Here is a 16,086-nt window from a genome sequence, read left to right as displayed (position 1 = left end):
CAAGTGTACCAGAGGCAGATTTAAGCTCTGCTCTTGAAAGCAATCCAGCAAACATTTACGGAGAGTGGTGCTAAGTGCCCTGCTCTGTGGAGGGATACGAGACTGGCCCAGTTTCTGAGCCAAAGAGCTGTCGCTCTTGAGAGCTCCTCATTTATCAGCAGGTGGAGGTGGTGCCAGCCCTTCCTCTCCCTCCCTCCCAGCATGCTGGGCCCGAGGGAAATACAGAACATCGGCTCTCTCAGCATGGGCTGCCTCCCCGGGTCAACTCCTTGGGACAACTTGGCAGGAAGAAGAAAGACAAGAAGCTGGCTGACCTTACCCCACTAGCTTTTTGCCTTCCTTCCAGGAGCTTAAGCCCTTAGCTTGCTTGAGTGCCTGGGGAACCGTGCTCTGCATGTTGTGCTAACCTCCGTGGCGGGGAGGGTGGCCAGCAACCTGTGGTGTGAGGCTGATGGATATTGGCCTAACCTTGCTTCATATGCCCAGGGGCAGGGTGGTGAGAGAAAATTTCTGGTGTGTGCTTTCTTTTGGGCTACGAATCTCAGATCAGGAAAACATCGTCTTCGAATATTTCTGGGTAATTAAATCTAAGATATAAGGAAATAATATTGCCTGTGAAGTGTCTCAGTTATGTTTCTGAATGAAACTGGAGTGGAATGATGGTTGTCTTTCTTTTGACCGGGCGGGGTGGGGAGAAGAGCAAGTTGGGCTCACAGTTGACTACACTGCTCCCTGCCCTTGTAGGGTGTGTGCGAGGTTATTGGGAGGGGAGAGGCTGGGAGCCTGGGAGCCAGAGCCCCTGTTGCTGTCCTTTCTGTCCCCAGGCCCGCGGCTCTCATTCATGCCTGTCCCCTCTCTGGTCTCCAGGTGCTGCACCTCTACTGTGACACTTGCTCGGTGCCCATCTGTCGTGAGTGTACAATGGGCCGGCACGGGGGCCACAGCTTCATCTACCTCCAGGAGGCACTGCAGGACTCCCGGGCACTCACCATCCAGCTGCTGGCTGACGCCCAGCAGGGCCGCCAGGCGATCCAGGTCAGTCCTTCCTTCCCCACCCACCCTTCACCTACTTCCTTGTGCATAAAACCTTTCCCACTACCTTTCAGATGGCGTGTGTAGATTACTGGGCAGACGCCAGTGTGTGGGGGCCTTGGTGGAACAATGACCCAAGTGAGCTCATGTGATATCCATGCAGCAATAATCCCTGGGGCTGGGGCACGGGGGTGGGGACCACCTTGAAGTCTTGTGCAGGTTAGGATGTGGCCAAAGTTAATGGCTGGTCTAGGCTTGTTCCATACACGTAGCCTGGGCCCCTATCACCTCATCTGTCTGTTTCCCATCCAGCCCCTCCCCAATTCCAGGTGGACTACACAGAAGGCCTGGGAGCTTGATGCTTTTCAGATAGAGACCTTTGCTATTCAGATTTATTTATTTATAGATGAGAAAGAAGCGAGTTATGGGCACTTTCCCATAAGGTTCAGAGTCTCAAAACTTCTTCCCTGGGTGATCAAGTCACATCCCGGTCATTTAGACTCTTGTTTCTGTTTAATTTCTATCTCTTTGGGGTTGGGGACACACGTAACTTTGGGGCATAGCACCGTTCTCTCACGCAGTCAGGTAATATTGTGTGCCTGAACTGATTATGAATCTCCTTGCCTGATCCAGGTTTTAGGAACATGGAAACACCATGAGATGTGTTAGCCTTTGTTTTGTAGGCTAAGCTGGAAAAATCAACACTGCTAATCCTTGAGCAGAAATAGAATAGGAAACTATTGTTAGAGTATTTGAATAAGTGAATTGTTAAAAAAGCATCTTTTAGCCCTAATCGGTTTGGCTCAGTGGATAGAGCATTGGCCTATAGACTGAAGGGTCCCAGGTTCGATTCCGGTTAAGGGCATGTACCTTGGTTGTGGGCACATCCCCAGTAGAGGGGGTGTTCAGGAGGCAGCTGATCGATGTTTCTCTCTCATCGATGTTTCTAACTCTCTATCCCTCTCCCTTCCTGTCTGTAAAAAATCAATAAAATCTATTTTTTTTTTAAAGTATCTTTTAGGAAAGTGGTTGAAGAACTGACCATGTGCTCTAGGGAAGATGGTTTAAGGATGGTTTAGATTTTAATATATTTCTCCACAGCTGTCACTTTCCTGTGCGTGATGTTGAAGTAATCTTTCTGATGAGTCAAATTGTCTGATATCCACGTCCTAAAATTGAAGGTTTGAGAGTCTGTTTCCAGAATGATTTATTCTGTCATATTCTTATTATGCCTTCAGAGTGTCTCTGTCCTGTGGTTGCTGTTACATCTCACGTGTCAGCATCCTCACTGGTACATACTCTGTTTTATTTCTATTCTATCTTAATGACTGTGGCCCTGTGAATGAAGTGGTTTGTGGTTTCCATTTTTTATGCCACTACAGTTAGGACCTTGTCAAGTGCTTGCCCTGCAGGCTTCTTTTTAAGACACCGTCACCTGGGGAGTTTAAAGAACCACTGATGTCACCCTTGCTGGTGTGGCTCCGTTGGGTGCCTTGCGTTTGTGCACCAAAAGGTTGCCCGTTGGATTCCCCTTCAGGGCACATTCCCGGCTTGCAGGCTCAATCCCCAGTAAGAGGGTGTGCAGGAGATAGCTGATCGATGATTCTCTCTCATTGTTGATGTTTCTATCTCTCTCTCTCCCTCTCTGAAACCAATCAATAAATATATATATATATATACATTAAAAAAAATTAAAATGGTCACTCTTCATGTTAAAGCAAGAGTAACATATTACACCATTTTGCACAAAAATGAGAACTGAGCTTAATGTCTAAGCATAATTGTTTTAGGTTGTACAGATGCAATGTTAATCTAGATTTTTGGATTAATTTTGTCCCTTATCTCCTGCTTGTCTTTTATCATTTCTTTGATCATCCTAATAGACTAAGGTCCCCTGCGGACACTCCAGCTTGCCATGGTGGAAAGCTGCCACAACTATGCTGAGAATGCCTACTCTCTCTAGTGAACTAATTTAAACTATCTCCAAAAGTAGATCAAGGAAACATTTTTTTTTCTATTACAAATAACGGAAATGGAGGAACAAAATTAATTGCTTTGCCCAAACAACCAGATCTTAACCAATCGGCCTTCCCTTTTCTTCAGTGAGGACTACCAAACCTGTTTACTGAGCCCCTGCTTTGTTCCAGGCACTGAAATAGGTACTTTCTGCATACATAGTAGTGCTTTTATGGTGTGGGTGTCATTCTTTCCATTTTGCAAAGAGAACACATTGCTCCAAAGAAATTAACCTCAAGTAACCTGCCAGAGGCACACTAAGGGTGAATAGAATTGCAGTTTGAATCCAAAACTAACAGTTTCTCATTTGGGAAGCATGTGAGCAGGTGTCCTCTCTCTAGCTCCCCAACCCCTTCTTATGCATGTGCAACCCCCCACCACCGCACGCACCCCCCAAATACGAAGAAAAATCATGGTTGAAGAACTTGAATACACCATGACCTAATTTAAAAATTTCCCATGCTGCCTTAATTAGGACTCTTGGTTGCCATTGACTAAAAGGGAATGAATAGTCTCAGGTGACCAGGTAGAAGAATATGGATGGATCAGGCTTCAGGTATCCAGGGACGCAGACCTTGGTGCCAGCACTGTCAATCATTTAGCTCTGTCCCTCTCTCCATGGTAACCTCATTCTTGCTACTGGATCTGGGCTTGTCCATGTAGTGCTGAGAGAAAGGTGGGCTTAAGTGGCGATCGCTTCAGGCCTGCACCGTTCAGCAAGCCACCCTCAGGGAAAGAGTGGGTATCCTTTTCCCCTCTCCTCTTCCCTTTTGAGGTCGGTGGAGGAGGCTGGAACATCCTATATAATAAAAGCCCAGTGACAGAAACAGCAGAAAAAAACAGAGACCAGAACAGAAAAACCAGAGACCAGAATGACCACGGCCCCTTACCCCGGCCAGCCCCGCCCCCCCAGCGAGTGGTTAGGGGCGATGAGACAGGCAGGCAGAGTGGCTAGGGGCAATCAGGCAGATAGGCGAGCAGTTAGGAGCCAGTGGTCCTGGATTGCAAGAGGGATGTCCAACTGCCAGTTTAGGCCCTATCTGCAGGGATCCCTGTGGGATTGGGCCTAAACTGGCAGTCGGACAGTTGGGCATCGCCTGAGGGGTTCCAGATTGCGAGAGGGTACAGGCCGGGCTGAGGGACACCCCCCCTCCCCGCACGAATTTTGTGCACCGGGCCTCTAGTCCATATACAAAATCCCAGGGAAGGGCCCTTAACTGGCCTGTCTTCCTTCATTCCTCCTTGGGCACAGGGAGTTCCCTTTGGAGCAAATGAATGAGCATTTAACACCTCAAAGTAAAGGATACTAGGCATCCACATCTGCAGGTAGACAGGTAGTAGATTTAAGTCCATATCAACTTTACACCACCTTTATTTTTTTTTTTTAATTTTTAAAATATATTTTATTGATTTTTTTTTTTTTTTTACAGAGAGGAAGGGAGAGGGATAGAGAGTTAGAAACATCAGTGAGAGAGAGACATTGATCAGCTGCCTCCTGCACATCCCCCACTGGGGATGGGCCCGAAACCAAGGTACATGCCCTTGACCAGAATCGAACCCGGGACCCTTCAGTCTGCAGGCCGACGCTCTATCCACTGAGCCAAATCGGTTAGGGCGTTTACACCACCTTTAAATGAGTATTAGTAACCCAGGAATATATTTTACAATGTGTATGGGCTCAGTACTGTTTGGGGGGTTGTTTTAATTTACATTTAACAGCTTTTGTTTAGAAAAACATTTCAGAAACTCCATTCCCTTTCTTCAGCCAGAGGATATTTGTTTTATTGGTTTCCCCTCTGTAGTTGGAAGATAATATACACTCACTAGCACTAGAGGTGTTTTTTGCCTTTTTTTCAGGTCACTTCTGGACCCCGAATCACACACTGATCCTCTTTTATGTGTTTGTGTTGGGGCCAGAAGGCTTGAGATATATTTGGCTGCTCTCCTGTCCTATAATATGAAAATGACCGAACAGTGGAAGGACAGGTCATTATGTTGCGCACTGACCACCAGGGGGTAGATGCTCAACGCTGGAGCTGCCCCCTGGTGGTCAGTGTGCTCCCACAGGGGGAGCGCTGCTCAGCCACAAGCCCGGCTGACTGCTGGCGAACACAGCAGCCCGCCTCCGCAGCACTAAGGATGTCCACCTGTGGCTTAGGCTCTGGGGAGCAGGCCTAAGCCGTCAGTCGGACATCCCCCGAGGGCTCCCGCACTGCAAAAGGGTGCAGGCTGGGCTGAGGGACCCCCCCCCCCCCCTCCAGTGCACGAATGTCATGCACCGGGCCTCTAGGAATAAATAAGCAGTCATGCCCTGTAAGCAGCTTGTGTATTAACCTCCCTCATCTTGTCTTGAGCACCTTCTTTAAAAAATTATATATATATATATATATATTGATTTCAGAGAGGAAAGGAGAGGGAGAGAGAGATAGAAACATCAATGATGAGAGAGAATCATTGATCAGCTGCCTCCCGCACGCCCCCCACTGGGAATCAAGCCCGAAACCCGGGCACATGCCTTTGACTGGAATCAAACCCAGGATCCTTGAGTCCGCAGGCCAATGCTCTGTCCAATGAGTCAAGCCGGCCAGGGCTTGAGCACCTTCTTTCCTCCCATCCTGTTGTCCTCATCAGCTTCTTTTCAAGATTAATTTCTGTGTAAGCTTTTAATAAATCATTTCTGGGTGGGAAGAATATACATAAAAAAGACATCTCTCCCATTGACTGTGTGTTTTTTTAAAAAAAATCCTGTGTTAATTTAGCTTTTTGTATTTATAGAAAGCACCCAGAAGTAAATCCTTTGATTAATTCTAGACAGAATTACCCTGACGAGAGTCTAGAATTGCCCATAACAAAGAAAGCATGGAAGATGTTTGTCGTGTTACCTCATCATTTTTATTGCTTTTTAGAACCTTCTATTATTTAAAAAAAAAATTTTTTTTTAAATTGATTTCAGAAAGGAAGGGAGAGGGAGAGAGGCCAATGCTCCAACCACTGAGCCATGTACTGACAATTTTAAGATGAATCATAGTTTCAAAGCTCTTAAATGTGATTACAATTATATGAGTACAGTAGAGTATTTTTCATTATCTGATATGGTGGCCTGCGATTTTATGCACGTTTATCTTCTGGTTATTGGTGCACTTTAAATACCAGCCATTAGGCCACCACTGTTCTCCACGGCAGACATCACTAATCGCTTTCTGCACTCCGCCCTAGGAAACCCACATATGGCCTCAGACTCCTCGGTACTAAGTGGTCAGCTGGCATGCACTGACTGATTCGCCAGCCGAGATGGAGACCCTCAATTTCAGATGTTTGATTGGCTCTGTGTTAACATTTAGAAGATAATAACATTTTTTTCTTCAAGCCCCATGCTTGTTGGTTGTTTTTTGTTTGTTTTAATTTTAATTGCAAAGTGTGTTTCTGTTTTCAAAGTTGACCCAGCCCCTTCCCCACTGTCATCTTCCCCAACCCACCTGCCTCTTGTCTCCTTCAGAGGCCCTGCTTTCTTGATAATGGGAACGAGTTCAGCAGGTCCTGGCTGTGCATCTTGGAATGCAGTGCTTGACTGGTTTGTGCACGATTTAGAAAGCAAAGACCCATTTTGTCTGCAACACGGCCTTTATGACTCTCAACCCTAGGATTGATGTTATCCTTGCATGCTTGGGTGTGACTGAGATTGTAGTAAGAGCTTTTCTCCCCTTCCACCTGCTTGGAAAATGGAAGAAACGGTTCTTGCTAGAGAATGGGAGTTCCATACCCAAGGGCTTGGCTTGCAGGGATCTGGCAGGGCCTGAGGGAGCAGAGTAGAGTCACATGATAAGCGCCCCACCCCACCCCCACGCAAAGGGGGTGGTCGTTGCTTTCCCAGCCAGTTCTTGCCCTATAGGAGTGTTGGCCTTGTTATTTTCAAATCTTGTGATTTTTTTTGATAGAAATCAGTTTGGTATACAATGAATGACATTGGTGAAAATAGAAAGCATTTTGCCACCTCTGCTGATCATTGAAGAAACATTAAGTTGGTGTGGTTCAGTGGTTGAGCATTGACCTATGAACCAGGAGGTTATGGTTCGATTCCTGGTCAGGGCACATGCCCCGGTTGCCTGGGTTGGGGGGCTCAATCCCCAATAGGGGTCGTGCAGGAGGCAGCTGATCAGTGATTCTCATCATTGTTGTTTCCTTTTCTTTTCCTTTACTTTCTTTTTTTCTTTTTCATCATTGATGTTTCTATCTCTCCTGCTCCCTTCCTCTCTGAAATCAATAAAAAAGAAATATTATGGTCCAACTAGCATGGCTCAGTGGTTGTTTCAGGGCACACGCCCAGTTTTTGGGCTCCATCCCCAGTGGGGGGTGTGCAGGAGGCAACTGATTAATAATTCTCTCTCATCATTGATGTTTCTATCTCTCCCTCTTCCTTCCTCTCTCTAAAATAAGTAAAACATATTTTTTAAAAAAGAGTTATTACGGACACAGGCTTGGTTGTGTCAGGTGTGGACACGTCTGTGCTAATTAATAACCAACACACCTGAAAACAGGGTGTGCCTGTCACTGAGTTCTCCTCTCCCACCCTTTCTCACCTGCACCAGGGGATGCTGGGGCTGCAGCACTCCCTTCCAGCCACTACCTGGAAGTGGGAAGAAGGGACTCGCTTCTTCCTCTTAACTTCGTGTTGTTATCAGGGGCATTTTTTCAACCTGGCTGCAGAAGTTGCTTCCAATGTCTTGCTTTTGCTGCTCCCAGAATGAACGGGAAAAACCCCAATTTCTTCTCGTCATTCTTGGGAACCCCTGAGGGGTCGGTGGCTACTTCCCCCAGTCACTGTCTATCTCTAATCCTCAGCGTGCCCTTTGCCTAGCCCTGCTCCAATTCCTCGTTAGCCCTATTCTTTAAATCGTCTCTTGTTTTAATGTCTAGTGAGGTTTCTCTTTTTCTGAATGAATCTTGACTTGACAGCCTGAGACATTTGAAATCTACCAAACCCCATTATATCTGCTTATATGCACACTTGCTTTGTTGGTCATTCTGGTTTTTGATCTTAAGGGAAAATTTGGACAAATTCATCTGCTTCCATTTGTTGGCTACTTGTTAGTTTCCTAGGGCTACTTCAACAACTTACCACCACCTGGGTGACTTAAACAATAGGAATGTGTTATCTCGCAGTTCTAAAGGCTAGGAGTCCAAAATCAGGGTGTCAGCAAGAATGCGCTATGCTCCTACTGGAAGTTCTGGGGAAGAATCTTTGCTTGCCAGCTGTTGTGGTCAGCTCTTTCCATGTATTCTGTGCATTTTTTCTCGCAGTCCTCCTTTACCAGGGTTGGGGGCCAGGAACTCGTCTCAAGGCCTTTCAACCAGTAGGCGGTGGAGCCAGGATTTGAACCTGGTTACCCAACTCCTGTGTTGATCATCAGCCTGGTTTGCCCAGGACTGCCCCAGTTTTTGATGTGTTCCGTATTCTGGATACTCCTCTGTCCAGGGTACAAGGATGGTTGGTCACCCGTCACCAATTCCTGAGCCCAGGTCAGGCTCCAAACTATGCTTCCCCAGGCCCCTCCTGGTTTGGGACGCCAGCTCTAAGACTACTGCACCATCAGCAGTCAGTTTACTAGTAGAATCCCTGATTTAATACCTCAGTATCTCAGAGAAATCCTTTTGAAGACGTGTCATGTAATATTAATGAAAACACGAGGCCTTCTGTCTGGATTAATTTTTTATGAACAATAATACGTCTGATTAAACTGGCTGATTTACTAGAGCTGGTGGTACAGGGTGTGGGGGTGGTGGTGGTGTTGATGGTCTCTAACCACAGGGCACGGTTTCTGAGGTGACCAATATTCCCAGTATGCATGTGGGGTTGGTTCTGGCTGGAAATGACATGACAGGAAGGTGATGGATAGCCGCTGGCTTGCAGCCTGTTGTATAACCGTCCCGTGCGGGATGGGCCCAGCCTTCAGGGTTTCCCCCAGGTGGGCAGTAAGAAGGCCAGACAGTCTGTGGGAAGGAAGTTGTTCGCGTGCCCGGGGTAGTGCATTTCACATCTGATCCGTATTCCCAGTTTTCGGCTGCGACCCAGCTACACTGGTTTCACTGTGTCAGAGTAGCTCTTAATAGTCCTGACATTCACCGGGTAGGTGCCATTTCCCCTACAAAGACATCCAGCGCTTGCCAGCAGCTCCTTCAGTTACATGTCAGACAGATGCCATTCTCTCCCGAAGTGTCTGCTTTTCTTTCCAAGGAAGTGGAGCAAGCGGTCTGGGGGGCCCTGGGTGTTCGCTTTTCAGGTCTGGTGGGGATTGGGGGGGCAGACTTAAACGTTTTGTTGAAGCATGTGAAGGTCCTTCTGATGCCACGCAATTGTTTCTGGTTTTCCAGCTGAGTATCGAGCAGGCCCAGACCGTGGCGGAGCAGGTGGAGATGAAGGCCAAGGTGGTACAGTCGGAGGTCAAGGCCGTGACTGCAAGACATAAGAAGGCCCTGGAGGAGCGGGAGTGCGAGTTGCTGTGGAAGGTAATGGGGAGAGTGCGCGCGCGCACACACACACACACACCCCTGGCACCCCACCAGTCCGGGCCTCCTCGGCCGGCCAGCATTTCTTCCGTGAACCACATGTCAGATCCTGGGCCCCAGCTCTAAATTTAGATGACTTGGTAGTTGTCCAGAGTTCCATTGGCAGAAAAACTCAGGGGTCCCTGGAACTCCAGGCAGTAAAATAACAAGAAGCCTGGTTGGGTACCAAGACTGGAAGGAATCCCGAGTTTTCTATGGCACACACGCTCCGAAGGAAGCTGACAGGACGGACAATCGAAGCCGTTGTTAGGAAAGCAGGCTAGTAGGCAACATCCTTATTTTTGGTGTCCTGGCTGGTTGCACTTCCTGAACCCTTGTGGAAGGCCAGTTTTCCACTTGGCGAGGGCAGTGAGCGTGTGCCCTTTCTTCCTGTTGGAGCAGGAAAGCATGCTGAGCACACTGGTGTGCTGTTTAGATAAAAAATCAGCTGGAGCCCTAGCTGGTTTGGCTCAGTGGATCGAGCGTCAACCTGCAGACTGAAGGGTCCCAGATCCCGTTCCGGTCAAGGGCACATGCCCGGGTTGCGGTAGGGGGCGTGCAGGAGGCAGCCGATCAGTGATTCTTTCTCATCATTGATGTTTCTATCTCTCTCTCCCTCTCCCTCTCTGAAATCAATACAAATATACACGTTTTAAAAATCAGCTGGAAAGATGGCTCTCCCTACCCACTGGGCCTGTGCCACACGCCAGTTCCACTGTAATTACATTCTCTGAACGCACACATGAGGCCACATATAAAGGGTGAGCGTGCTTGTTTTGATCATCAAACTATATGATGGTAGCGAGGTGGTACCTCGATTTCTGTAAGTGACCCTATGCCCTACATATCACTACGGAAGGCCACCTCGGATCTTGCACTCTCCCATTTAGTTAGCTCCTAATTCTCTGCTTCGTCCGACCTCTCAAGGAATATGGCTCGGTTGCTTTTTTGACAAGAAGAGGAAGACTCTGTGGGAGGAAAAAAGTCCCAAGATTTAATTCAGCACATATTTTATTTAGGCACCTTTGTGGCCCTGACACGGTTATCAGACACTCAGATGCCCCCGTGGCCTGTCAGCCTCATGCCACCCACGAATGTTCATTATAACTGAAAGGGGGCCCACTCCTTGCAACCTGAGAGCTCTGTGGTGAACTCTGCCACAAACTCGCTCTTCTGGATTTGCCGATGAAAAGGCCTTTGTGTGTTTCTGCGGATCTCACCTACGTTCTCATCCTCCCTCCCGTGAGGCTGACTCCAAAGGCAGTTTTCTTTCAGGAGGAATGGAAAGCAAGTTTTGACGCTAAGAGAAGCAAATTTGTGTGTGGGGGGGGTAGAGTCCATTTCTTCGTGCAAATAAACGTTATTATTTCTACTTGCCCAAGCACTCATTCTCAGATTCTTCCCAAATAGGCTTGCTCATTTTGGACACGCTCTTTTATCTTGACTTTTTGCTATGGTACCCCGCCCCACATCATGTGGGAATCCTCCTCCCTTTTATTGATTACAAATTTTTCTGCCCGGGCACCTCTTTGTGATAAGGTTTTGCCTTTTTGCATCTCAGCTATTGTACATCGAGATACTGGAGGGCCAGGTGAACTACCTTTAATTCTTGTGGCTTATAAATTTCCAGTGGATGTGGCTTCCTCTTGGGGTTAGCGACAACCACCTGGCTGAGGGGTCAGAACCAAAGCCTGGAGGCTTGGTCCAGTGCAAGACCGAAGGACAAAGCCTCTCTTTGACCTGTCCCCACAAGGGCCTCTCTGCACATTCGTGTCTTGCTTCCAGGGTGAGCAGATGAAAAAGCAGGTGAATGGGTCAGAAATCACCTTATCACTCCCCAAGGGAAAATCCGATGAAAATCCAGGCCTCCCCGCCTGCTGAAAAAGGCTTTCTGCAGCTTTCGGAGCAGTCGGCATTCACGATCCCCTGCAAAGCAGGGTGAACTAGCTGGGTGACCTTTGTGCTCCCTTCCTGGGGGAAATCACTTAGAATTAGAGGACTTTTAGTTCCTTAATGCAAAAGAATGGAGAAATGACTCTGTTTTCCTTGGTCAGACAAAAATCCCACCTTTGAGGCAGGAATTACTGCGGCAGATCTGGATCCATGTTTACTATAGCATTTTAGATTTAGGGGGCTCCTTTTTCCAACTTTTGTGGGTAAGGCCTTTTGGGCTTCCTATTGACGGTTTCTAAAACCTGTTCTTAGAGGTGAGGAGAGGAGACCAGAGGAGGTGTAAGTGGAATTAGGTCCTCACCAACTCCCTTTACTCTCTCGGTATCTTTCTTGTGGGTGAGGGTGGGGGTGGCATTTTATTCAAGGCCTTGCAGGCTCTCCGTTGCAGCACTGACCGTTCAGTCTTCTGGGAGTGGAAGGCTGGCCTCGGCTGTTGGGAAGCCCTGCTGGTTCTGCCTCTGGCATCCTTTCTGCCACTTTTCTATCTATCTCTCCACCTTCACAGCCACCACTGTGGCCTAAGATGCCATCACCCCTCACCTGGGTGCTCGCTGGTCTCTGCTTCCTCCCTTGTCCTCTCCAATACATGCTCCTTATAGGTTATATAAGAACATACATCCACTCACGTCTCTCCCTGCGTAAAACTCGCTAGTTTTTTTGAAATTCCAGGCAAGTGCCCACCTCAGGGTCTTCATGCCTATTCTTTCCTCTGCTTGGATCACTCTTTTTACTCATTTATTTTTTAAAAAAATGACTTTATGGTGGTGTTTTAAAAAAATATATATTTTATTGATTTTTTTGCAGACAGGAAGGGAGAGGGATAGAGAGAGTTAGAAACATCGATGAGAGAGAAACATCGATCAGCTGCCTCCTATACACTCCTCACTGGGGATGCGCCTGCATCCAAGGTACATGCCCTTGACTGGAATCAAACCTGGGACCCTTCAGTCCACAAGCCAACGCTCTATCCACTGAGCCAAACCGGTCAGGGCTGGACCACTCTTTTTAGCCGTTGGCTTGTGAAAGGAAGGGTCTCTGACATCCCTCTGTCTAAATCCAGCCTCCCTAGATGCTGTCTTGCATCTCCCATTTCTACTCTCTAACACCCATCATCACCAGAAATTACCTTACCTTGTTTCTTTGGTGTGCTTGCTTGAGTATATGTCATTTAAAAGTATAATCTCCTATGAGGGCAAGGACCATCCATGTTTTCCGTTGGCCACTGTACCTCCAGTGCCTTGACACAATGTAGATACTCAATAAACAACTTGTTAGAGGACTGTTTTTTTTTTTAAATTTTTATTTAATTTCTAACTTACAAGAAAGTTGCAGGGGTTAATAAAAGAACTCCGCACATCCTTTATCCAGATTCACCAGTTATTTATATTTTGCCCTATTTTCATCACTCTCTCTACTAGTATATATATAATAAAATGTATGGATCTGACTTGAGAGTAAGTTGGTGTTGGAGACATGATGTCCCTTTATCCCCCAAGTTCTAAACTGTTTATTGCCCCTGATCAAGAACATTCTCTTAGCTAAGCACACAGTTCATTAAAATCAGGAAGTTTAATCCCAGTTCTGTGCTAGTAACTACTCCTCAGTCAGTAGTCAAATTTCAGAAATAGTATTTTTAGCCCTAGCCGGTGTGGCTCAGCGGATAGAGCGTCGGCCTGCGGACTCAAGGGTCCCAGGTTCGATTCCGGTCAAGGGCATGTACCTTGGTTGCAGGCACATCCCCAGTGGGGAGTGTGCAGGAGGCAGCTGATCAATGTTTCTCTCTCATCGATGTTTCTAACTCTCTATCCCTCTCCCTCCCTCTCTGTAAAAAATCAATAAAAATATATTAAAAAAAAAAAAAGAAATAGTATTTTTAGTAGCACAGCTCAGCTCTCCCCGCCTCGTTCCTTTCACACCCGCCCCGCCCAATCCAGGATCACTCATTGCATTTAGTCGTGTCTGTGTAGTCATCCGCTATACCTGGAACAGTTCGTCAGCCTTTTTTTGCCATTGGATTTTGCTGAGTTTGAGGAGTGCAGACCAGCTGTTTCTGTGGATTATCTCCTCAGCACGGATTTGTCCGAGGGTTCTTCCTGACTAGTGTCAGGTGATGGGCTCTAAGCCTCTGTGCTTGGCTCTAAGCCTCTGTGTCCTCTCTCCCTGTCCTCACCTTTCCCTCCAGGTAGAGAAGATCCGCCAGGTGAAGGCCAAGTCTCTGTACCTGCAGGTGGAAAAGCTGCGGCAGAACCTCAACAAGCTGGAGAGCACCATCAGCGCCGTCCAGCAGGTCCTGGAGGAGGGCCGGGCGCTGGACATCCTGCTGGCCCGAGACCGCATGCTGGCCCAGGTGCAGGAGCTGAAGACGGTGCGCAGCTTCCTGCAGCCCCAGGAAGACGACCGGGTCATGTTCACGCCCCCCGACCAGGCACTGTACCTCGCCATCAAGTCCTTCGGCTTCGTCAGCAGCGGGGCCTTCGCGCCGCTCACCAAGGCCACGGGCGACGGCCTCAAGCGGGCCCTCCAGGGTAAGGTGGCCACCTTCACCGTCATGGGCTACGACCACGATGGAGAGCCTCGTCTCTCGGGGGGCGACCTGATGTCAGCCGTGGTCCTGGGCCCTGACGGCAACCTGTTTGGGGCCGAGGTGAGTGATCAGCAGAACGGGACTTACCTGGTGAGCTACCGGCCCCAGCTGGAGGGTGAGCACCTGGTGTCGGTCACCCTGTGCAACCAGCACATCGAGAACAGCCCCTTCAAGGTGGTGGTCAAGTCGGGCCGCAGCTACGTGGGCATTGGGATCCCGGGCCTGAGTTTCGGCAGCGAGGGCGACAGCGATGGCAAGCTCTGCCGTCCTTGGGGCGTGAGCGTGGACAAGGAGGGCTACATCGTGGTCGCCGACCGCAGCAACAACCGCATCCAGGTGTTCAAGCCCTGTGGCACCTTCCACCACAAATTCGGCACCCTGGGCTCCCGGCCCGGGCAGTTCGACCGGCCGGCCGGGGTGGCCTGCGACGCCTCCCGCAGGATCGTGGTGGCCGACAAGGACAATCATCGAATCCAGGTCTTCACCTTCGAGGGCCAGTTCCTCCTCAAGTTTGGCGAGAAAGGGACCAAAAACGGGCAGTTCAACTACCCTTGGGATGTGGCGGTGAATTCCGAGGGCAAGATCCTGGTCTCAGACACGCGGAACCACCGGATCCAGCTGTTTGGGCCCGACGGCGTCTTCCTGAATAAGTACGGCTTCGAGGGGGCTCTCTGGAAGCACTTTGACTCCCCTCGGGGCGTGGCCTTCAACCACGAGGGCCACTTGGTGGTCACCGACTTCAACAACCACCGGCTCCTGGTTATTCACCCCGATTGCCAGTCTGCACGCTTCCTGGGCTCGGAGGGCACCGGCAACGGGCAGTTCCTGCGCCCGCAGGGCGTGGCCGTGGATCAGGAGGGGCGCATCATTGTGGCCGATTCCAGGAACCACCGGGTACAGATGTTCGAGTCCAACGGCAGCTTCCTGTGCAAGTTTGGAGCTCAGGGCAGTGGCTTTGGGCAGATGGACCGTCCTTCCGGCATCGCCGTCACCCCCGATGGGATGATCGTCGTGGTTGACTTTGGCAACAATCGAATCCTCATCTTCTAATCACATTTTCTAGGCTTTTGTGTTTGGGGTGTGCATCTCTCTCTCTCTCTCTCTTCTCCTTTTGAATTTCAAGGAAGAAACAGTCTCAGGGAAATTTCTTTTTTTCTTTTGTTTAAAGAGAACAAGAAAAGTACAACGTTGCCTAAGTCCTACCTCATCTTTATTTTTTTTACAGATGAATGTACTTATCTTTTCTGCAGGGATTGAGCCTGTGAAGTGATAATTTCTATCTACCTCATAAATCTTTACATTTCCTTCTCCAGCCGGCCCTCAGTTCAGTGGAGGTCACGTGTCCCTCTTCCCCTCCGTGGGACGTGACATGCACAAGCCTATTGTCTCTGGCTGGCAGGGCACTGGATGTGTGTGGTGGGCTGATACTCTGTAGATTGAGCCAAGGAAACACGGAAAAAACTACTAAGTTAAAAAACCACAAAAATATAAAACGTGGGAAAATAGGATTTTAAATGCTTAATTATAGAGTATTTGTGTTCTTGAGAATACTGTGTTTATGGGGTTAGATTGTGTTGTGTGATCTTGATCTTTTTGGGGGGGAAAAATTTTTTTTAAATGCTGCAATGGAGAACTTTCTTATGTTCTCCTTTTATATCTCAGTGTGTCTGTCATCCTGTTCAGCATCTTTTCTTGTTCCTAGAAGATGGGGCTGTGGCTTGCCAGCCGAGAAAAGCCGACTCATATTCCTCGTTTAGCTTATGTCACCTCTGTTTCTTTCAAGGTAGGGGCGTGTGTGTGAGGCCGTCTTACATCAGGTTAATGAAGCTGAAGGTGATGCACAACCTCCCAAAGAACCTTTCTCTTCCTACTTTAGTTCCTAAAAAGTAATAAATGTAGTTCAGCGTTTTTGCTAAAAGTATTCTCAAAAGTTAAGTATTCCTAGTTTGCTGTTGGTT

General features: G+C 48.3%; 1 protein-coding gene across 1 annotated transcript in view; it reads left to right on the top strand.

Annotated features, from left to right (window-relative positions):
- The window catches only part of TRIM71 (tripartite motif containing 71), a 57,795-nt gene extending 42,617 nt beyond the window's left edge, over positions 1–15,178 (top strand). Inside the window, 3 exon segments of the mRNA XM_014454797.2 lie at positions 868–1,035; positions 9,418–9,552; positions 13,727–15,178. Coding sequence (XP_014310283.1) covers positions 868–1,035; positions 9,418–9,552; positions 13,727–15,178 — 1,755 coding nt within the window.
- The last annotated feature ends 908 nt before the right edge of the window (positions 15,179–16,086 follow it).

The sequence above is a fragment of the Myotis lucifugus genome, unplaced genomic scaffold (assembly GCF_000147115.1).
Source record: "Myotis lucifugus unplaced genomic scaffold, Myoluc2.0 scaffold_39, whole genome shotgun sequence".
In the NCBI taxonomy this organism is placed as follows: Eukaryota; Metazoa; Chordata; class Mammalia; order Chiroptera; family Vespertilionidae; genus Myotis; species Myotis lucifugus.
Note: the sequence above shows the minus strand (reverse complement) of the source record. Positions and strands in the feature narration are given on the sequence as shown.